This window comes from Salvia miltiorrhiza, chromosome 6 (assembly GCF_028751815.1).
Source record: "Salvia miltiorrhiza cultivar Shanhuang (shh) chromosome 6, IMPLAD_Smil_shh, whole genome shotgun sequence".
Classification (NCBI taxonomy): domain Eukaryota; kingdom Viridiplantae; phylum Streptophyta; class Magnoliopsida; order Lamiales; family Lamiaceae; genus Salvia; species Salvia miltiorrhiza.
In genome coordinates, this window is record NC_080392.1 from 6598183 (window position 1) to 6622723 (window position 24541).

Genomic DNA, 24541 nt, shown 5'->3' on the forward strand with positions numbered 1-24541 from the left:
TTGATGCCATATCAATTTTTAAAGCCCAAAATATCAATTAGAGAATGCAGAGTTGATCCTATCTATGAATAGAAAGGTTGAGATCATCATATATTAATACAAGAAGCAGTACACACTCGAGAAATCACGTAACAACCCTAACTGAAGTTTGAAAGAAAGCATGCTAGGATTTAGATAAAACTAGCTGAAGCACCAAAAAAAGGGATTAATTTTTTACACTGAAGACGACACTAAAACAGAGCTATGTTAAAGTTCAGAAAGAATGGCTGGAATGTAATGGGACAATTCTGCAGTTAGCGACTGAAACCCGTTGACTAGCTGCGTGTGAAACTCTTCGTCTTCGTCGCCAATCAAGCGAAAGTGAACGCGGATTGCGCGCTTGCAAACAGCCATGAATTCGAGGAGTGCAGCAATGAGTTGCTGCAACTCCTGTGACCGTAGTCTGGTTGCAGGTTCGCCCGAAAGGAATGCCGTGCAAACACTCAATACTCCGCTGTTCACTTGGACGGCAACGGACCCCTGGAGTATCCTCTGTAGACTCTGGAGTTGATCACCTTCTGAGCTGCGAGGTTCCTCGAGTTCGTTTCTTAGAGCTGCTGTTCTCGTCTCGATCATCCCGATCGCATTCTCCACAGGAGAGAACTCGAGGGATTCTGATTTTATCACTTGCAGACGGTTTACTAGGGCTGGGAACGAACCGTCTGTCTGCACCACTGTACGCCGTTTCCACTGGTCTTCCAACCCACCTTGAGTCTTTCCATTTTTGGTGAAAGGAGTATCGAATAGAAACCGATCAAAGACACGCGCACGAACAGAGAGTGGGAATGTTCTCTCTCTTCTGCTTCCCAAGTCCTCATCTTCCATAACTGGATCTACAGCTGTTATCTGCAGGTAGCAAACTTCTGCCTGCAGTTCATCAGCCTTGACCTGTCTAGAGTCTGGGATTACGTGCAACGTTGTACCATCCATTCTCGACTCATATATGTGACTGAGTTTCTCCATTATATCACCCAACCTTACGTCACGAGCTTCTCTATATACATACTCTTTCCTGTCAAGCTTCCCAAACTTTTCACCGTAGAACCCTACCCTATAATATGTTGCATCTGCAAAGGGTATAGGGCTCGATTCCTGCTCAAGAATCGACTCGTATATGTTTGTCAGCATTGTGTGGCACTTGGCTAACTGTCCGTATGCCCTCCTGCTTTTGTACACTGGAATAACAAGTTCTAGGATGCTGGCACAGAAGTGGTGGAGTTCAGCTTGGGAGAAGAGCTTATTAGCAAGTTGCAGGTACTTAACAGCCGACTCAACTGTAAGTTTTGAAGCGCCATACCCTTCTACCTCGGCTGCTGAAGCCTCACAAGTTATCTCGCCACTCACCATGGGGCATATCTTGCGCAATGCAGAGACATGATCCAAGCTCCATACTCCATCATTTCTACATACCAAGGCCTAAAAATAAAATGGTTCATGTCACACAAGAATCAGGTTCATATATTTCTTACATGTAGTTATGAAATTTGAAGCGATAATTCAAATAAGTCACATTCATGTTTTCTTATGTAATGCATATAATATAATACAATTGGATGTTTCTTGGAGTTTTTAGTATGCCTGTTAACAAGAGTAGTTCCACCATTGAAAATTCATCTTGATAAACGCTTTCTATAATATCTTCTCTCATTAGTTCACCAACTATATTATGAATTTACAACAGAAAAGGACAAAAATGTCCAGGTAACTACAAAAGTCTTGATGCTAGATGACATCCCAAAATAACTAATGTTTCACTAAAAATAAGGAATAAGTTATTTTATAATCCATCTTTATCTCAAACCATCTTTTTTTTTTGATAAATTATCTCAAACCATCTTATGTTTGGTGCATGCTCATCTTAAGAGGGTCGGGGTATATAATATCCGATTTAAGTATTTGATTAATTATACTCCCTCCGTTCATGAAAGAACTTCCTAGGAGGGAGTGGCACGAGTTTTAAAAAAAAATATTGTTGAGTGTATTGAGAGTGGATAAAAGGTAGTTGAGTGTATTGGGAGTGGTGAAAATATGTTATAATTAATATTGGAAGTTATGAAAAGTGAAAAGTAAGAGGATTATAAGTGGTGGGGTATAGTCCAAAAATAGATAGGTAGTTCTTTTGTGGACGTCCCAAAAAGGAAAGATAAAAAGTTCTTTCGTGGACGGAGGGAGTATTATTTACTTAATAACTTTGATACCAACTCTACATATTAACATTTCATTAGTAACTTCTACATATCAAGAATCAAGTCGAGAAGTATATGACCAACCAGTTCTATTATGAATTTTATCGAATCAATCAATCAAGTTACCCACCAATTTTAAGTTCAACACGAAGGTCAGATATGAATGTAAGATCTTGGCGTCTTGTGCTTGCCCGTGCCATCTAAGGGGATAGCAAACTAACCCTTATGGCAGCAACCAAGAAAAGTAAAAAAGCATAATGTTACCTGCATCACTACTCCAGCAACAGCAACAGCACACTGCGCTGCTTCAGCCCAAGACTGCATCTCCTGGTGGGCATCACACAGATGCAATAACCACATTATATGTAGATCCGGAACTGGTGCAAATGCCATTGCAAGTTTGTAGAAACTCTCTGCAGCAGCATATCTGTCGACTGTCATAACAGATGCCTAAAAGAAAATTAAATCAGTGCCACAAGTTTATTTAACAGAAGAAGTTGCGCAATTTGAGATCAGTAACCAGGGGGATTAAGGTCTACCAGTAGTGCATGTTCCAGGCTGGCATCAAGAGCCAGAAGTAGACTATCAGAGAGAACTTTAACTTCCGACCAGGACCAACGGTTATCTGACAATTGCTCACTACTGGCAAGAAGAGCTGTTTCTGGAAGACCACACTCTCTGAGTATAAAGGGACTCTTGGATTCATCTGCCATCTCCTTCAAAGATTTTCGAAGACGGCGCGCTTCACCACTTTCTTCTAGAGTCCCATCAGGTTTCATATGTGTAACTTGGACTTCAGACATCAATTCAGACAGCGTAATGGTGAGCACAACCCGCAATCTTGCTGTCTGCATGTAGGAGAAAGAGCTCTGCAAAGACGATTAAAGTTAAGTTTTGAGCTCGAAATAAGAACAGAGATATAAAGACTAAGCAAAAATATAGACCTACCCGAACAAGTATCTGAAGCCCAATAACAGCTCTTTTCCTGATATTCTCGTTCCGGAAAACTCCAAGCCGGAGAAGATGGAACGCAATTTGCTTTAGAAAACGATCATTTTCCCTCGACATCAGTGTTGCTCCATGAAGCTCAAAGACATTATTGAAAACTGGAAAGATAGCTTTCCAGAAAGCCAGAGGTTGATTATGAGATAAGACTATCATAAATATAGATGTAATACAATCAAGTTTTCCATAATCAGTAGCAATGGTACGGGATGCTACAGCGCCAGAGAATTTCTCAATTATTTCCAGAACTTGAAGACTGACAGCAGCGCTAAGGTTTTCTTCCCAAAGTTCCTGAATAAACAGATGCATCGGATATTTTAATTATATCCAGAAATACCAATGTAAATAAAATGCTAGATTCTATTATCATCAACAAGCAATACCAAGAGTATACTATCTGCATCAAACATCATACCAATTTTTGCCTCAATATTGGGTGCAAAGATTCCCTTAATGCTTGAGTTGAAGCTCCAATTCTTGAAGATTGGGCCTGAGCCAAAGCTTCCCTTAAGGAATATGGCTGACTAGGAGAGCTTAGTTGAGAGTTGACTCTTTGCCACAAATATCCATTTTCAGGTGTTCCCTGGGGCTGCATTAATCAAACTTTTACACTTAGCACACCTAAAAGAAGTGATATATGATATTGAACTGTGAAAAGACACACATTTAGAAAAACATGACAAGATTAGATGATATGCATACTCCAACTTCTTGGCGTGCGGCCTCCAAAAGATACTGATTAATGGCAGGAGAAAGTCTCTCAGAATACTTTGATGAGAAGGGCTTATCTCCTAACGGACTGCGAGAACTACTGCCCATAAGCAAGGTATCATCGGGCTTCCTTTGCTGCCCATAACATAATAAACAACAGGATAGTTAAGATCTATTTTCCAGCAAGAGAACCAGAGACATGTAAAATACAAGAAAATCTGTTAATGAAGCATTTAAGGTGTGGTTGAATGGCTGGACATTCCATAAGGGGGCGTTTACTTTGCATGATTGAGTATTTTTATCCTCAAGAGTAGGATTTCTCTAATCCCACCCTTTCCATGGGATAAGAATCAAGCAAAATTAGCTTGAATGATAGAAATAATCAAGGGCCTTGGGATATCCCAAAGTTTCAACCCATCAAAGTAAACAAGGGATTAACCTTACTATTTTTATCTATCAAGGCTAATCCTCCAAAGTAAACGCCCCCTAAATGTACATTAAAACTTGGCATAGATATTACACAATATTTTTCCTGATTGATACAATTAACCTATCAGAAAAACCAAACACAAATGATATAAACCATGAACCTGAGATGTCTTCGCAAACAACAGAGAAATGTCCTTTACTGCTAATATGATAAAATAAATTGGACTCCTGGATACTAGGGATCCCACGACTCCCTCTTTCACTTTATCTTCCCTATCAGTGCCAAGCATGAATCAGATGGTCGCTATTTAAGGCTTTTCCTGGGGTAGTATTGGTAGAGGAAATAATTATTTCCCTTTGTGCACGCAACCAAGAAAGGACAACTTATTTTGTTGATTGAAAATTGGTGATTGACTTGGATAGGAGGCCTGATAAGGGACTATATGAGACAATCAATCATAACAGATTTTCTTGGTTATTTACACTATCAGTTTCCCTGCATATCAAGATCTAGAATTGTATACAGAAAAATGAATACATGATGTTATATTACCTCAAAATGAATTAGACATTCCTCCAAAAGTTTGAAGAATAATCTGGTACGAGCAATGCTTTGCTGCCAAGCTTTAATAAGAGAGGCGTCATCCAAATTGCGAATGATTTGTAAAATAGCAATCAGGACCTCACGCTTTTCACTTGAACCCAAATTGTAGAAGACAGGCATTTCATCTAGTATCTACAAGAATGCAACAAAAAACTGAGCAACTGACAGAACAAACAGATAGCCAATGCAGCGGCATTACAGAGCAAATAACTCACAATGACTAACCATTACTCAAATGACCCAATTCTGAGAGCAAAATCATTTTCATAAGAGACTAATAATACAATATTTAACAACTTTCATACTGAATGCAGACGAAAGGAATGTGTTAAATACCTGGCCTACAAGGGGGAAGTACAACTGAGCTATATAAAGTTTATCTTCCAGCTTTTGGTAGCGCAAATCAAACTCGTGCTTGCACAGTAGAACCACCAAAATCCTCGCAGCCTAGAGCAATGAATGAAGATGTCATGAGGAGTATAAAATTGTTCAAAGAAACTGGGGTGACAGAAGAAATCAATGAATGATTATCAAGGTAGAAAATACACATGAAGTACTAATCTTCTACGCATCTAGCCATTGCATCATACTGCACTCACCTTAGCCCGCATAGATAAATCTTCATGGTCCCAAGTAAGAAAGATCTCTTGTATAAGAATAGATGAAATGTAATTTCTGTGATTATAAAAGCACCATGTCAGAAATGTCTAAACAGAAAAAGGAAATCATGTTTAAACTCAAGTAGAGTATTTTGTCAAATAAACACACACTACTCACTGATAAGAAACAAGACTACCATTACAGTACACAAAGGGACAATACATTCATCCAATCACAAAAAAGAACTGCATTCTACATCATTTTTCCCTAATAAAGCCAAACACAAATATATATAATCATGAAAATTCGAATGACCAAATTGCAAAAAGAAATAAGCATCATTTTCCAAAGATTAAAAAAGAACAATGTCTAAAGTTACGCATTAAGAAAGAAAATTCGAACCAAGAGATTTATACCTAATAGATCATGGAAAATGAGAACCGGGAACTCAACTTGAACTCCAAAAAAAATATGGATGCTTTTGCACTAAAAGAATTTCCAAATGTCCCATTATTACTTTTCACATTACTTGCTTCCTCTTCACACATTGTGCCTTATTGATTCGAGAATTGTTGATTCAATTTTAAAATAGCAGTAACTTTGCCAACTTAGGTGAAATTTCAAACTGTCACAAGTGCAATTTGTCATCTTGCCACTTGATTGCCAACTAACGAGTGCCAGAGAGAGAAAAGAAGATTCGGTGAGAAACATGTAGCCAGCATTTTAATAACTGAACAGCATGGCCTATTCAATAGTTCAACTGGAACCATCAGTTGGTCTTTAATTCACTCAAAACATCAGAAATTTCGATCAACCAATGTATGTCAGATCAGCAACTTTATAAATTTACATATACTTATTTATTTTGATTTTTTCCAATTTCCGGAACAAGTTAAAACTGGGTATTTACTTAAAGAATATATGTCTGAGGTTGTTTAATTTATACAGGTCAGCCTGTTAACTAATTATGATTATTTACTATTCTTATATAATAAATTACCCATAAAATTTTAATGTTACGTAATATAATAAACTCTCATTTGCTTGGTTGGCAAACCAGATAAACCAAAGTGGCTGAACTGCTAACCGATAGCAAAACCAATTTGATCACTCATTTAATCATGAGAATGTTGCATCAAGGAGCTAAATCTTCAAACATATCCACTCATTATTATAAAGAACTAGCTTAAACTTTTTAGATGCTGAAACTCAAGTTCCTAGGCAGTCAATGAATTTCTGCAAGAAGATTTGAGAAGTTTCATTGCTTAGGTGTGACCAGAACATTCATTAGGCTAGCAGTCACTGTATGACAGAATAATGACAATCAGGCACTCAAAGAAGCTATACAGGAAAGCACCTTAAGGTTACCTGTCAGAGGGGTCTCTCCCTGGCATTTCCACGAAAAGATCATGATCACATAAAATCTGCAGAAATGTAAGCTTGCAATCATGCAGCACTGGTTGACACACTCCAGAGAACTTATCAAGATACAAAGACACCTACAAAACAACAGTTATAGATGAAGTGATAGTCAAGCGTAAGTATGAACCATATAAAACAACCGATGGTCAAAGACAAGATCAAGTTTTAAAATCAGAGAGAACTTAGAAATGCACAAACAACAAAGTGAATATTAAAACTTCGAAGCAAGTAGTTATTACTAGTGCTGTATAAAAGTTTCAGTGACATAACCTACTGTATATGTAGAGTCCTGAAGATTTCACTTTGCGTAAAAATTCAATCTATATCACTTGGTAACATATGAAAATAACATCAATATCGTTGTCCCATCTCTTGAGGGCATCTGGGGTTAACAACTCTACAATAAACAACAAGCGTGTGAATTTCAGGGCAATGCAAGCCAATGTTTAAACCAAATACAGTTTTTACACCTAGTTGTAGCTGTTGTACATTTGCCTTCTTGAACTTCTCAAGAGAGACAAAAAAAGTTCCTGTTTCTTGCTAGGAAGCAGGAAATATTATCAGTAAAGGGAGTTATTACAAAAGGATGAGTAATCCCCAAAAAGTGATAGCATCCTAGAAAAAGTTATAAATGCAATCTCTGGCTGCATCTGAAACCGAAAAGGCACTGAATTATGTTATCATTATTCACATTTTTTGTAGGTACGCATGGTACTATAAAATACATAAGTCTTTGATAAAGTATTTTCATGATGACTAAAGGATATTGCCTCAACAGATCTTACAATGAAACTTTAGCAGCAATGTAACAAAAGATGCTGCTTATTGGAAGCTAAGAATGGCCATTTGGGAGAATCTAAGATGGCTGTACAGAATATTGTCCAACCAATAATTTCAGAACGAAGCTCTAATCAAGAGTCACATGGTTAAGATCAAGGCATGTGAATATATGGAGGTTTAAGTTTTAACAGAGAGATACAGCAGCACTTTCTTCTAAAGCACGCGTTAATTGCATGCTTTTTAACAAATTAGGGAAACCATATCTGATCTAAAGGGAAATGAACATCGATAATAAATTGTGATACATAGTTTTTGCCTTCTAAGTTATTAACGGGTCTTTCTCAAGTGTAACATGATTTCGAAGTATTTTCCAACTTGAATAGGGTATGTAGAGAAACAAATACATGAAGTGTGAAATATTCCTCCAGGAAGTAGTAAGCTTACCAGTTCAAAAACTTGGCGAGGCTCTATGGTAGATAGAAGATCATAACAAAAGAAAGCCAAGCCACTGTTTAGATATTTAGCTAAACCAAGACCCTTTTTGCACCGCTCATGAACTTCTGTTAATAGGCAGTCGTACAATTGCATGATACATCTAAAGACACCTTCTTTCAACTGCATTGGAGGAACATCTTCTCCTACCAAAGAGAATAATAATATAAAAGAATAAATAATAGATAATCACAAGGTTATCTGTAAAGACTAACATATTGGATCCAACATTATTGCTCATTCACATACGGCACCAGTGAAAAATACAAGGTTCTTGATAAGAATTTACCTGAAGGAAGATTGTGATAGAACAATCGAGTCTGCTCCAATGCCATAGATTTGACAATGAGTTCAAGAAAAAACCAAGCCATAGCCAACACATCATCATAAACTGGCCCGACACGGTAACCTTTAGCCTATATTTGAAAGTAATGAAGTAACAAGAATCAGTCTCATCTCAAAAGATGAAGATTTAAGTGAGCTCGTAAGCCTTTTATAAGCACCTCAAAAGTCTTCTTTATCTTTCTGGAAAAAGAGGGCATAAATTAATTAGCTTATAAGTTGGTTTCTGGAAACAAAGAGATCATCATTTGTATTTGAAATAAGATCTCATTGACAAACTTCATTAAATTTGTCGATCGATAATTAAGATAAGCTGGTTTGTGTCTGAAACATAATTCAGAAAGAAAATACCAAAAGAGTCTCAGAATCAATATTACCTTGCTACGGGCTAAACTTCCCCAAACTGTAGATAAACCTGGGTAAACTGGTGGTTGGCGTCCCCCAAAATCATCAAAAGCAAAGTCAACATAATTAACAAGAAAAAGATTTCTTTCACCATCGTCAACTGACTCTTGCTGCACCCTGTGGAACACAGTGCTACATTAAGGGGTTGCTTACAAATTATTTTTCCTGCTTAAAAGTAGAGAACCAAGTGACAAAAGCAGCAATGCGGTGTTTGCAATAGTGAAATATGGCTTCATTTAATCTAAGAATAGTCATATTCACAAAGTAGGAGGTGGTGTACTTCCACCATATACACCGTAATTTTGCAAACAAATCTTAACTTCATTCGATATTTCTGATCTCAGTCAATTTGTAATAACCCATTTTTGCCCCCTTCATCTTTTCACGTAGTAAAGTACCTAACCATTATAACCTACTCCAATAAGGTGTTCTTCAAGCAACCCATATTGAGATATCGAGTTCTTTCCATACTTGGTAAAATAGGCACCGAAGTAGAAGATAAAATCTAAAAATACGAAAAAGAAAGAGAAATATTGGTTGTAGTAATAGCTTACTGCCAACTTACACGAATCAAAATTCGTGAAAGGAACATGAGAAGGATGCAAGAGAAAAACAAAAGAAGTTTGGAAAATTATCTCAAATAGATTCATGGATGGTGGCTTAACTAAGGTTAGGTTACATTAGCCTCAAAGCCACTTCGTTTGTAGTTGGAGCTTTTGATAAACTTTCATAGGTGAAATTATATAATTTACACCCCCACCGAATATAACCTTGACCTCAAGGCTGAACTCAACTAACCCCAAAGAACATCTCCGTCCACCAACAAAACATCTTCCTTGTGCAACCGAGACCACTTGACCCGTACTAAACTCACCGCCTCTTCAAAGCCCTTATTATTATAGCACGATTTCAGGTGGAAATCCTTGTGCATCAGCAAGCAAAACAGCAAATCCTGAGGTAATGTGTGGCCGACCGAATGGTCACCAGCCACAATCTTCAATAAAGAGACATGAAAACTGAAATGAACATGGGAGGTTGTGGGACCACAATATATAATCCAATGCACCCACCAGTGCTTCCAGATCAAAGGGTCAAAACTACCGCATTGCAAGCTTGGACTCCAATGTCTAACGATACCTATTTTCCTCCATCTACCTACTCGCTGCATTCCAAATGGAAACAGAGGTGGTTCAAAATTTCTTTATGCTAAGTCATCTGCTGACGCTTACACTCGCACTTCGCCCAAGAAAGCCAGCCAATTACTCCAGCTCTTTAATCACTCCAATGCCAAGCAGCAGAGAAAAGGTTTCTGGTATCAGTCCGACACCTCAATCTAACCATCAACATGTGGATGACACGTGAAACTCATCCGTCAATTATGTACCAGCCACCTAAACAACTTCTTCCAGAAAAAGCTCATTACCCCCAATAACTAAAAGTTGGAATTAGAAGACGATGAGTTGTGCAGACTATATCTGCTTGCCAACTAGCTGTATGTAGGCTAGTCATAAAGACACCAAAGTTTTAATGCAAAACAACATTTGAGTATATAAGTAAAGCTATACCTTGTCAATATATTAACCATAGCTCTGAAAGCAGCAACCTGAATGTTGAAATAAAAATCAGCATATGATATTATGCTTCCAAACTTCAATTCTGAATGCAATATGAGACACATGAAGAAAATAACTATAACAGTATTTAGTTAGTAGACAAAAGGGAGAGGGCACTGTTCTAAGTAATTTACCTGCAAAGTCTCTCCACCATTGCCAATGAGGTGGAGAAGCATGTTTAAGATGGGCTGAAGAAACTGAAGTAAAGCTGTGGAATCAACATTCTTCAAACTGTTGATTGCCTACAAAAAACATCAGAAGAATTCAAGTCCTATAGAAATAGAGCATAGCAGATCCAGCATATCCATGTAGAAGTATTTATAAAGATTGACATCATCCAAAAATGAAACGGTATATAGACTCTTCTTTTAGAAGATGAATTCAATTTACTTTGATCTCTGTGAAGATAATTCATTTCTCATCATTTCACGCATTAAATCAGTAATTTCTACAAAGTGTTCATTAAATGACAAATCTTCTATGTTTTTTGTCAAGGAGATATACTTGCATTGATTCAAGGGCGCTTCATCTGGAGATGCAAAGATACTTATATTTTGGAACAAAAAGAGCTTAAGCTGAAACAATTTACTTATCTAGACATTTGCCATGGAACTAAAATCAACCACTAAACAGGAAAAGGTATATTAGAATAAAAGAATTTCAATGTTATAGCTGAATGTATGTTATTTTCCCATTTCTCAAGATGAACAGTTAGTATAAAAGAATATAGCAAATAAACCTCAAGAAGCTCAGATCCCCAAGGTGGACTTGTTCGAAGAATGTGCCGATCATACTCAAGAAAGAAATCTCTAATCCGTTCACTTATTGGGTACAGTGATGAACATAAACGTAGACGGAGTCTAAACACGTTTTTACCATCCTCCAAATAATCCGCCTTTTCCTGCAAAAGAGCCAAAGAGAAAGTGAGAAAGTGAGATAGATTATAAGAAACGAGAGTACAGTTCAATTTTTAGAAGAAAAAGGAAAGGCACAAGTATGTAACATACCCAATTTTGTATAAATTGAGTATTAGTGTCATCTTTGTAAGCATCTAATTACAAAATCATCATTTCATATTTAAAGCTATTACTCAAAGTTCTCTACTTTCACTGTAACAAATATGTAGCAAAAATTGGCTCTGATGGTGTTTGGAGCATTTCATTCCAAGTCTACCCGATATTAGTTTTGTCCTGGCAGGTGTGCCCTGGCATGTGTATACTCCACGCAAGAAGAAGCAGAATCCAGCCCAATATTAGTTTAGTCAGTTTAGTCTTAATAATAATAATATTATTATTATATTATTATTATTAGGGAATAAAATCTTTTGCATGGGCTGTAGGAGTTCTTGTTATTAAGTTAATTCGGTCATTAGGGTTTTATCATTATTCTGGTTTATAACTAGCATGTAATTTCAACCAAACAGCACAGGATTAGTACGTCCAACAAATCAAAAGGGTAGCCATTTCTCTGACTTTAACCATTAGCCTTAGTAGTAAGTAGCACTGCTACTTCCAGCACTAATGATATGTTTCTCAAAGGTTGCCAAACATAAATAAAATGAGAATGCTCAACAAGGATAATCAAATTCAAGTTTGATGTCATCATACCCTGCTGCTATCCTGCAGATAGTGTGGAACCAACTCTCGCATAAGAGGCAATGAAATCTCAGATTTTGACCTGCAGTAGACATGGTTTATAATGTGATTCACCATTTATACATAACCGTATTTGACAAATGTTGAAAAAAAGTAGGTAAGAATGAACAAGCTCCATCCATATGTCTGCATTCAGATGGCCGGCTCAGATTCGATAATACAACGGATTGGATAAAATCACTGTTTCAAATTGCTAAAGACATAAAAGCATGTCTGAAACCAGAGATAATTTGCTTGCAGATTCCAGGTGGTTTTACATATCTATCATGCACCAGAAAGCAGATTGGATGACGTAACCTAAAGGTGGGACAAATTACTAAATCAAATGCTAGACATTCAACTTATTGATTTATACTGCTTGTTGTTCTCCAGTTAAAAAGGGTCTCTGTATGAAACATTTTCAAAATTCAGGATTACCATGCAAAGAAAAAGTTCGATGTTTGTTCATATACATTTTCTTTAGGGGTTTGTTCATATACGTTAAAGGCTCAAGTCCTGTTATGTTATTGGAACTCCGAAACATAACATAACCAAATTTTTTTTTAAATAGCTATACGTTCTAGTGTGAACTTGCATAATTCACAATGTCTAGATATTAGGGATTTATATCAGATGTATTGACAGATAATATTGAAGCTTCCATCTTTATAGATCTAAGAACTCCAGTACGCACCAGAGTTTCTATAGGAACATCAATTCATGCATTTTTTTTCAAATGTTATTTCCTCTGGGGACATTCAGGCTTCAATGTACTTATCTAATGTATATAATTCTATAACTTTTCATCAATGCGCAAAATACATAAATTTTCATAATCTTAAGAAATAAAATGACCATGTTTAGTCACATATCTCAATTATTAACATTGACCAATAATTCTTTTAAGTTTTATTCAGGTACTTTAAAATTTAAATTATATAATAGTAACCGATATGGATATGACGATCACTAGCAAGCATCTCAATTTATTAAAACACAAATTAAAACCGAAGGTGTATGAAGTATGAGCAATATACCTATGTCCAAAATTGACATGCTAGTCATAGTAATTTCTCATTCTGTTCAAGTTGCAAAATGCACCAGCAATATCGCTATTCATGAACTTAATGGTGTGTAAATAATAGTAATAATATGCAAGTACTCTGCATATTAAAAAAATTACTATGATTCTAAGTCTAAATTAGTAATTTCTGTCATATGATCTTGTCCAGTACATCTCACTCCGTATCCATATGATTTTGCAGACTGAATAATGTTTGTTTTTGGTCAAGTTGCTTAGTTAGTTAGTACTCGCTACATTCTAGTATATCATAAGCTATGAATAGAAAGTAAAGCAGGATTTTTTATATATGCCACGGAATGAACAAGTTTATTTTTATAACATATCAAATTAGAAACTGAGAATGGCTGAGAGCATACTGTGCATAAGCGGATAAAGGAAGCGAAGCATATCCTACAACCACCTGCAGTGATGAATAAAATTGGTTTTGAATGAGAAAGCATGATAGTGGAAGTACTTACACAGAAAAATACAAATTCATTCAATACACTGAAGCAGACAGGTCAAGATAACATAAAGTTGGTTAGGCTGGTGGTACTCCAAAAGTAATGTCAAATGGGAGTAAGGAACAGTAGACACGGTTCCTCAATTGTATGAAGGCACTTACAGGCTTGGGAGATTCAATTTTTGTTTGAAGGTCAACATGAAAGAAAGTGAACAAAAGGTGGTGTGTTGGGGTCCATATAGCAGGCAATGAGACTTTAATTTCATCATGATAGCAAGCAACCCTAGCTCCAACAGCAACTTGAGTCTCGGCGCACTTTTGAAGTGTAGAACCTGGTTCTCTTGGATGCATTGCCTGATAAAGTAAAATCATATACTCAGATCTGGTCTAACTAAATAAACTGGAAAGCAGCATGTAGCATAGCTATACCTCTAATGGGGGTTTGCGTATATCAGCATCATCCTTTCTTAGTTCGACTCGAATAAACAAATTTCTTTTTCTAGTCATGCTGACACTTAAAGGATACACATAAAGACAATGAAAAAGCTGTAAGAAGGGCTCATTCCTCGAAGTTATCCGAAAGTCAAAAGCCTGAAACTGCAAAAGGATAAAATAATAATGAGAACAAATGAATGGCTTGACCTGAATTCAACCATAATTTCAACTCAAGCCTATAAACGGCATGAAAATCCACTAACACACTGATACCTACATCATTAGTGTCACTATCTCCCAAACCATGAGATATTGATCCATTTCGATCCAACACTATCCCATCAGAAGAATGCACATCCAAATCAGCATTCTGCCGTCCATCAGACACACTCGGATGACCCCCAAAATCACCATTTGAGCTTCTGTTTTCAAAAGACTTCTCATCAACTAGGCCACATTGGAGTTTTTCAATCTCCAACCTTAAGATTCCCTTCACTGGTTTGTGAATCTTACGTTTAGGGTCCTAAGAGTAAGAGAAAATGAATCATGAAAAAAAAAAAAAAAAAAAAAAAAAAAAAAACATTACAATTCATGTTCAACTATAGATAGAACAGTAAATCAGTAAAACAACTACAAAAAAGGGAAGCATTACATTCAAAAGTTTCACTTAGTTAAGCCTCATTTGAATGAATCTGGGGAAAGTTTACATAGGGAGATTTAATTGGTGTGACACAGGCAGAAAATGGGAATCAAAGATTAATTATTGAAGATTTAGCCATTAAAAAGTTTCCTTTTGTTTTTGCGACAGAGAATCATTAACCAAAGCATCCAATTTTGTAAATACACTAAGCAATATTTAACTAGAAAGAAGAATTAAGAAAAAAAAAATGAAATTGTTTTGGAAGATAACATTAAAAGTTTACTAAAAAGGTCCCAATATGTTAAAGGTTGTTGGATTACTAGCAGTGGGGTGTTATCACTAGCTTGCTTCTTTTTTTCACTATCAGATGTGACCATTTAGAGGAAGTAAGCATATATACAATTCATTCGAAGGGATAAAGCAAAGTGGACTTAAGATGACATACACAAATACAATGAGAATTTGTCTTTGTATATTTGGGCCTTATATTTTGCCTACTACACCAAGCTTAGAATCAGCAAAAAGATGGCCTTCCAGTTGAAAATTATTTATGGAGCCATATGTTAAGAGTTTTGTTCATTTCCCCCCAGCTGATACAGCAACATTAAGCTCAGAGATTGATGTTAGCAGAGTACAAGTTCGAACAAATATGAAGTGACCTAACCAGGAGTGATTCCTCAGTATAGCCTTCTTTGACTTTGCTCAGATTTGATACTTCAACCACAACAGAGTTTCCACCAGAATAGCCAAGCTTTCCATCTAATGTGATCTTCGCTACTGGTTCGGCAGCTCCCTCTTGAGAAGTTGAGCCTGAAAGGCTAGTAACGAGTGGACTGCTGGGGGAAGCAGACCCACCAGAAGCAGATGTAACACCACCGTCAAAGAGTGGTATGATTGCCCAAGCAAAGGACTCTCTGTGAGGCATGAGTCGGGACCAGACTTGCAGTTTTTGTTTCTCCCTCTCAGTAAGATGAACCTAAATATTCCAACAAGAAACAAAAAACAAAGTAATGAATCTAATAACATTGTACATGGACTAAATTCATCCTTAAAAGCATATGATAAAGTTATAATGGCCGAATAAAGTTTTCTCGCTAATTAATAACAATTCTATTTCAACTAAGTGCAAACATGGGAAGTTCAACTAATATTTTTTGTATGTAATAAAATGTACCCCTTCATCCAGCTCTCATGCCTATCAAATATGAAATATATATTTCAAGGATCAAGACAATGTCTACGTTGACCCCTTACCTTCCACATCATCAGTATTTGTTTTTAATATAGTACAAAAATGGAACATTTTATTGAGAATATAAAAGAGATGAATATCCATAAAATATTGGATATATTCTGAAAATAAAGTATAACTACAATATTATCTTTAAATCATTTGTGTAATGAGCTTCAGTTTAACAGTACTAATGTGGTATTGGTAATGCTTACTGGCTCCTTGCGTGAATAAACTGATGAAGTAACTCCACCTTCTTCAGTAGCAGGCTTCTCCAATTGGATAAGCAAGCAAACTGATGCTGATGGTACATCAACATGAAAAATACCACGTGCCTCAACTGAACTATTTATCTGGGTAATACAAATCAAAATTATGAAATCTCACATATATCCTGTATTGCATTTTTTTGTATCAAACACATTAGAATGAAGAATAAAATGTTGACGATGCCATATCTAGCTTAAAACATGTATGACAACAAGATAAAAAATCCAAATTTTATAAATAATTAAATATTCAAATACAGAAAAAGGATAATGTTCTACAACTTACATTTTGTATTTCTGCTGGTAACGTGCGGAATATGAAATCCTCCGAGAGTTTTTCTCTTCTCTCCCTATTATATAAACATATAGTGCCATAAAATGGCTCTACAAAGAGAACTTCTTGTTTCAGCTTTGGAATTAGCTCAATGCTCAATGCTCAAAGAGCTCCAATTAGCACAGAAATAGAAGAAGAAAAGGTTAGTATAAACTCACCGACAAATCCAGCTTGAAATGACAAGGATAAGACTTTCACAGCAATCCTTAGCCCACTACAATGGGGGAAAACACATTACAAGGGAGGCGATGAAACCCGAGAAAAGAGCACATGATACAGTTAGGAGGGTATATACTCGCAGGTAAAGAGTACACATGCATGCAAAGTTGGGGGGAGGGTCAAGAGAAGAAACCTGGTGTACTGAACAATGTTAGTAGCAGGGATTCTTTGACCAAATATCGTGGATCTCTCATTATCCCAGTCAAACACAGGTTCATATGCCGGCAACGGAGATTCTCCAAAATGCTGCAAGCAATTACTTCCAGATGTACTTGAAACTTCTTCCTCACTTGATACTTGTGTCCTAGTCCGTCTAGCATTAGCTAGCTCCATTTCTGCAGAGCAGCTCAGAATGTATAAAAATAATTAGTTGCACTAAGGAATTAATGATTTCATGAATTCAATAAAGTGAAACCCCAACTAGTATTGGAATGAATCAGTAAAGTGCTAGAGAAATTTGAAAAATGGTAATGGAGCCCCAACATCATCCAGTGCAACAATTCCCCACGAGAGAGGATGAGACAAAGTATTGACTTCCAGTAATACTTAATGGTTGATACATGAATGGAGAATAGCTATTCTTGTCTATATACCTGTTTCGATGTCAGTATTTGGCCCCTCAAAGACTTGATTCTGAAACGTGATGGACCCAATGCTCTCATAGTGCCCATACTTGTACTCGTCTTTAACCCAATCAGCGCCATAGCTCTGAACAAGCTCATTTAGATGTGGCCATTGCTCCAAGTTCTCGTCCAGCTGGAATGAAAAAACAAAAGAGTGTCTTTACAAGTCCAGTCCAGTGTAACCACTTCATCCAGAAGCAATATATCGTGTTACAGGATTAAATAGGCACTAAATAGTACTGAAATGGGATGTCTCAGTGTAACAAAATTCATCCATTTGACGGGAACGTAAGCGACATATTGTGCATCTATAGGGAGCATCAGAATCAAACTCACCAAAGGTTCCATCTTAAAGCAATTTGAATAGGACTGCCGTGGAATCCTTCGAAAACGAAGCCCACTAGCAGAAGCCGTCTCCATGAGAGAAGCAAAACCTAAAGTCTAAAACAAGTATGAATTGAGAAATAGTTAATGGAATGTGCAATGTACAAAATATTCAAGGAAAGGGCACAATTTCAGTTTGAGGCTTAAATCAATAAAGTTGAAGTAAAATGTAAAAGTAGAAATAACGAAACAAGCTGTCAGATGCAAACTAGACAGTCGATTTAAAGAAACCAACCAATCCTACCAAGAAATGCAGATACGTGTTGGTTTCCATGGCCAACTCATATGTTTGTATCTATATACTTTAGTTAAAAGACAGTATGAAGCAGTTCCTTTTGGAGCCCATTGTATTAATAATTTGAATGTCCGATTTTGCATCCAATTATCTACACCAATTTACGCTTATTTCTGAACGTGTATAACAGTTAATTTGAATTTTGGCATACGAATAGTTTAATTTGAACTTACTTGCAATTTCAGTTGTATGAATATAGAAATAGCCGCAAAATATAAATGTCACCATGACATGTTTCACATATAACGAGATGACAACACATGTTTTACAGATCAACGAACAATAATTGTTGTGTTTACAATATACTACCACCTAGCTTTAGCAAAATACCAGTTTTTAGTAAGAACATGAGCATTTTTCAGTGAAAAAACAATTCAGATGAGAGATTGAGTGACAAATCTACAACAATCTCTCTCCATCTCCGATTAATCTCTACCTCGGGTGTTGCAAAAAGAAAAAAGCGATGATTTTTTTTTCTTAAAAAAAACAAGATTCCAGGGGTAATTGTGTTTCAAAAAAATTTATGAATGAATTTACAGAATCAAGGGGTAATTGTGTTTCAAAAATCATATACTCCATATGATTTCTTTTTAAGAAGATGCCAGCCAGATATAAGTAATTTGTTTGAATTTGCCGTTTTATACTATTTACTATATGAAAACTTAATAGTGACTCTATTCAAGTCCTATGCAAGTGCAGTACGGATATATATAAGTAGTTATATAATCTAAAGGCCTATTTACAGCAAAATGTATCAAGTTACTGAAATTTTAGCCATGTTAATCCATAAGCAGTTACATTACAGTTTCAATTAAAGATTTGAACTTGAATTTGAATTTTGAACTTCAAAAAAACTGACTTATGAAGACTGAATATCACTCATTGAAAAGTAGCTACAGAAACAACATTATGTATACACAAGTCAGTTCGTCCAGAAAAAGTACACAAATTCCACATAAACATTCATCCTTCTATTAAATCTCGAAGACAAAATCACGGCAAAGCATGGCCACTCACAGGTTAATAATGCACGAACAGTTACAATCAATCAGAATCTCATGAGACATTTAGAGTAAGTAATACTCAAGCTATAAACTCACCAACACAAATGTGTGAACACCGGATCCGAACTAATTTGAAGAGGCTGAGTGGAAGAGTGGAGACGCGCCGATCGGGAATGAGCTAGACGACGCCACTCCCAAGGCAAAGCCAGCTGAAGGAAGTGCGGGGAAGGAGGAAGGCGAAGCTAGGGTTGGAGAAGGAAGAATACAATGAGAAGCAAGTAGCTAAAATCGGAAGCTCGCGGCAGCATTGCGGAGGTATTGGCTTGAGACTTGCGCAGCTACGGTGAAATTTGGAGGAAATGGGGAAATTTGGAAGTTGAGGAATTGTGCATTAGGTGGGAGAGAGATGGAAGAGAGCAGAAAGATGGAAAGGAGATGACAGACAGAGGGTTAGTACTTGGTACTTACAAAACTAACTTTAATTGCCTCATTCATCTAAACGTTGTTTGGTATTTACGCTAACATATAAAATCAGTAATCTTATTTATTAGACTTGTTCATTGGGAGTAATACATATGCAATTCAACTAACAGACTGACCACTATTACTCAGTATGTTGATTGAACTGCTAATTTTTTTTGTAAAATTGAAAGAGATAGTAAAAGATGATATTTCGTAACTATAATACTTATTCTTTTTCCCCCCTCAAAAATAACTTGTAATCTAACCTTACTAAAATTTGAATCATAAATTTTGACTTAGAAAATACTCATTTAATCACAAAGTTGTCGTAAGAGGACTTCAATTCCAATTGTTTCGGCCACCAAATGCATTACCTATTGTGGAGTTAGGAGAGGGGGAGGGTGAGTTATTTGTAAGACTTGTGTTGTTGAATTTATGTTGATGTCACATTGGGATTGCGTGTTGGGGACTTATGTATCGGATTTTTAGTTATTTATACATCATTGTTGCATACTTGGGAGTATGATTTTTCTCATGTGGAAACACAGACGTCACTTTTAGGCTAAATATAGACAAGTTAATTAAGTGTTTGTTTACTCCCGTTTCAAAAAATAATAGTAATAATAAATGTTTATTACGGGGAGTATTATTTTACTAACTAATTAAAATACAAGTCAATTAAGGGTTTATTACACGTTTACACTTAGAATGTACTTGTATATATATATATTTTTTTTTTCTAGAGTTAATGTATGGAAATATTCACTTTGCTATAATAATGATAATAAAAAAAATCATTCACATACAAAATATAAAAATTAGTCATTTTTTATGTAAAAATACAAATTTATTACCCCTATCATAAGAATTGAATTATTCATTCTTCTTCTACCTGAATTCAGATTTTGGATCTCTCTTCTCTCTCTGTCCGCTCTCCCTCTCTTCTCTCCCGACATGAATTCAGATCTCTCTTTTCTCTCTCTGCTCTTCCTCTCTTCTCTCTCGATGTGAATTTAGATAGATCTGTGCAATTCACTTTTAATGATTGATAGTTAATTTTTACTGCAACTCCAAAAGGAGATATTGAAACTCGAAAATCACTTCATATGTGTGCTGATGAGATTTATTCTTTGTGTAATGCATATCAAAATCGGATTGAGTTTGTGGTTTATTTGTCTTAGGATCCAATTTTAACGATGAGTGAGAAGCAATTTGCGTTGCTTATATTTAAACTATATTTAAGACAATGAAGCGCAGTCTGTTAATAAGACGTTTCTCCTCTAATCAATAGATCGGGGGTTGAGTTATCTAGAGAGTTAGAGTATGAGTGTGTTTTTGCTTTCTTTGGATAATAATAATTTTAAAAAATAATAAATATTTTAACTTTATTTAATATATTTCTTTTTTCAATATCGTTTAATTTCTACCAATATCGAACTGACGAACACACTACTTCTAACTAATTTAAATTAAATAGCCATGTGGGCCTTTACAGTTTTATGGGCCTTATTGGGCTTCAACCTACTAAAACATGTTATTTTTGACCTCATTAAAATCAAGTGTTGAAATTTTAAAAGCAACCTATTACATGTTACATGTTTAAATATTACACACTACATAATTAAGTCTCCAAAATTTGATAACTTCATTGATAAAAAGCTAAACCAACTTCTTCTTTTCCTTTTTTTCTTTTTAACGAGCAAATCTTAATCAACCATGGCAAGGCCTTCATATCCATCCTTCCAACATAACTTATGCTTTAAGGCTCAGCTTTGTGTGACTACGCAATGCCCCTATAACAGCTATTTTAGCAATTATTATGCAATGTGTCTATGAATTATATTTTCTTTTTTACTTGCCAATCTAAAATTTCACCATTTTATTTCTTTATTAAAATATTCTTCATTTGCAATCATTCTATATTTAATATTTTCTTAATTCTAAATTATAATTTTCCTAAAAAAATCTAGATTATAATTATAAATGACATACAATTAACATTAATATTTATTAATCAATCAATTAGTGAGGAGGTCATAAAAGCATAAACCAACTAATATTTATAAATATTTAACATCTAACTCTAATTGTGATGTTATGATATTAAATTATTTGTGGGGTGTTAATGGGAATAGACAGAGTGGATATTAAAATGCACTCCCTCTGTCCCACTAGATTCGTTTTTCGCTTTGGATGTTCCATTAGAATAAACTTATTTTTCATTTTAAAAGATTAATAATGTATTTAAAATGCTTAATTGTTGTGGATCACACAATTTTTTCCCTCAAAAATAAATTTCTTAATATTTGTGTACAAAAGAATTGAATCTATTCTAATTGGACGAAAGGAGTAGTAAACTCATAAAAATTGAAAAAAAAAAAATCATTGTCAATAAACATTATATATGTGTGTGTGTGGTGTGCTTCCAGTAAGATTTCTATTTTTTGTGAGAAATGATAATAATGGATAAATCAATAAAATTTACGAATAAATTAATATAACTTATGAATAGTCATATCCAGTTAATTCAGTGAAAATCTCGTGCCCTCCGAGAGTCAAACCCAAATAAAAATGTCTATTAATGTGTTATGTTGATTTATTCGTAGAAATTATTTACTTATTCGCGTGTGTTCTCACACATTCTCAATTCTCAATACATTTAACATTATCAACGAAATCTTTATCTCTTTCTCTCTCTCTCTCTCTCTAGGGAATGGTTCCAATGAAATTCCTCGTATATGGTGAGATCTTAGATTGATTTGTAGGTGTTGATTTAATTTTTTACCTGAGTTCGAATCCTAGAGACATCGAAAATTTTAATAATTTTTTAATTATCGTTATTCAACACTATATAATGCCTTATTCATTAGTCTCTCATTTCATGAAAAATAGCAATCTCACTAAAACATATTGATAACACTCATATTTTCATGGTTTTTAGTGTTCATATAATGTCAATTTTATAGGAAATTGAGTGTTGAATTATTGTTTTGTGCTTATATTGATTTATCTTGTGAAATATGATACTTTCTCGTACTTTGATGAATCTTATAGAAATATGTAGCCTGAATTCAGATCGGTGGTCTTAATAAAAGTTATAGTTCGTCTCAATACGAGTTCGTAGGCGCAAACAGTTTGCAAATCTGAGTTCGGACGAAAAAGATATGGCCAGAACAAGAAAGTCGCGTGCAGCAGTGAATAGTGCCCGACGGAAATTTCCGAATTTACGGGATTTTGCGGGATTTTGATATTTTATCAGTATTTTCGAGTTTTATACTGTATTTATCTCCTGTGTCTATATATAGGTCTTTTATTTGATCTATTTAGGGTTTCCAACTTTTTATTTCAGTTATATAGCTTTTTAGTTTTCATTGTTTTCCAATTTTTAGAGCTTGAATTAGATTTCTGCAAGGATTGAAGATTTAAGATCGTTTTTTCGATTTTATATAATATAGTTCTTTCAATTGTTGTCTTTTTAATTATGTTTATGTTTATTTCTATTATGTTTGGCTAGTTTCTTTATCTGATTCTAGGGTTTGTAAATAATTAACTGAATTCATGTAATTAATTTGTTAATACCTTTTTGCCTTCCAGTTTATGATTCATAATTCCCGGTGTTTGAATTCTTGTGATTTATCTGATCAATAGTTTGCATGTGTAGCTATTCGGTTTGAGACCTGACAAAGATAACTGTTTAGCGAATTCAAAAATGTATGATATGATTTTAACATTGAGATCTGACGGAGATAGGTCGATCATAGGGAGCTATTCTTAGGAGCTATTGAGAGTTAGTAGATTGTCTTGAGACCTGACGTAGATAGATAAGTTACTAATATACTATTATTGTTGCTCTGACGAGAGTAATTGATTAAATGTGTGATCTCTCATCATAACTGGATTAAACTGGTAAATAAGATTAATAGATTGATTGTGTAAATTTAGTTAATGAATTTACTTCCCTAGGATTAGTTATTTTATTATTTGATTTTCTACTTGAATTTATTCGCTTTGTTTTAAGATTAGTTGTTTATTAAACTTTTCATCTATATGCTTTGCCTGAATATTGCTAGAGTTTTCTTTAGGATTATTTAGAGTAATTCGTTATTTCAGTCCATGTTCATACGATACTCTGCTTACTGTTTTCATGCTACAATTACATTGTTTAGTTGCAGTTTTTGTCGCTAATAAAATAGTGATCATATATATATATACATATATATATATATATATATATATATATATATATATAGAGAGAGAGAGAGAGAGAGAGAGAGAGTGAGAGAGAGGGAGAGAGTGGTTCGATGAAAAAATACAAATGTTGTTAAAAATGAGAAACAATCTCAACCATTAAAATAGCTCAATCAAACGATCCATAATTAAGAATAAATCTAGTGTCCAAATTTTGATGAACATGTCAATAATTGTAATGAACAGACGTATTTGTTGAAAAGACGCATTTGTTGAAAATCTCGCACTCCATGATTCGAACCTCAAACCAAAATGCTGGTTCAATAAAATTATTGGCATGTTCATCAAAATTATTGTTTTGTTCAACGTTTCACAATTTCGCAAACTATTTAATTTCTCAATGAAACGTAACCCCCCCCACACATATATATATATATGTGTGTGTGTGTGTGTTTGTTGTGATACTAATAAACTCATGAAAATTAAATAAATTTCATTGAATTCAGAAAGAGACGAGTAGTAAAATCACCTGTAAATCAAATTTGGACATAAACGAATACATAATTTTAAAAGTGGCAAAATATTAATCGACATGCCTATGTCCAGATCTAAACATTTATCAACATGTTTATAGGGGTGAGTATTAAGTAATTCGTTTGGGTATGGACA

The 24541-nt window shown here is 35.0% G+C and overlaps 1 protein-coding gene across 1 annotated transcript; it reads right to left on the reverse strand.

The window, feature by feature from the left end:
• Positions 1 to 65: 65 nt before the first annotated feature.
• LOC130988273 (guanine nucleotide exchange factor SPIKE 1) lies at positions 66 to 19702 on the reverse strand. The gene is made up of 29 exons (XM_057912078.1): positions 19319 to 19702; positions 17876 to 17980; positions 17510 to 17672; positions 17050 to 17251; positions 16856 to 16911; positions 16650 to 16747; positions 16310 to 16447; positions 15528 to 15839; positions 14501 to 14746; positions 14218 to 14385; positions 13951 to 14142; positions 13703 to 13746; positions 12236 to 12305; positions 11368 to 11529; positions 10763 to 10870; positions 10581 to 10618; positions 8988 to 9132; positions 8558 to 8684; positions 8221 to 8414; positions 6943 to 7073; positions 5574 to 5649; positions 5311 to 5421; positions 4924 to 5106; positions 3933 to 4076; positions 3646 to 3819; positions 3174 to 3521; positions 2765 to 3094; positions 2490 to 2675; positions 66 to 1455 (listed from the first exon to the last, which is right to left on the reverse strand). The coding sequence occupies exons 2-29, from the start codon at positions 17957 to 17959 to the stop codon at positions 247 to 249; spliced, it is 5439 nt and encodes a 1812-aa protein (XP_057768061.1). The 5' UTR covers positions 17960 to 17980; positions 19319 to 19702; the 3' UTR covers positions 66 to 246.
• Between the last annotated feature and the right edge of the window lie 4839 nt (positions 19703 to 24541).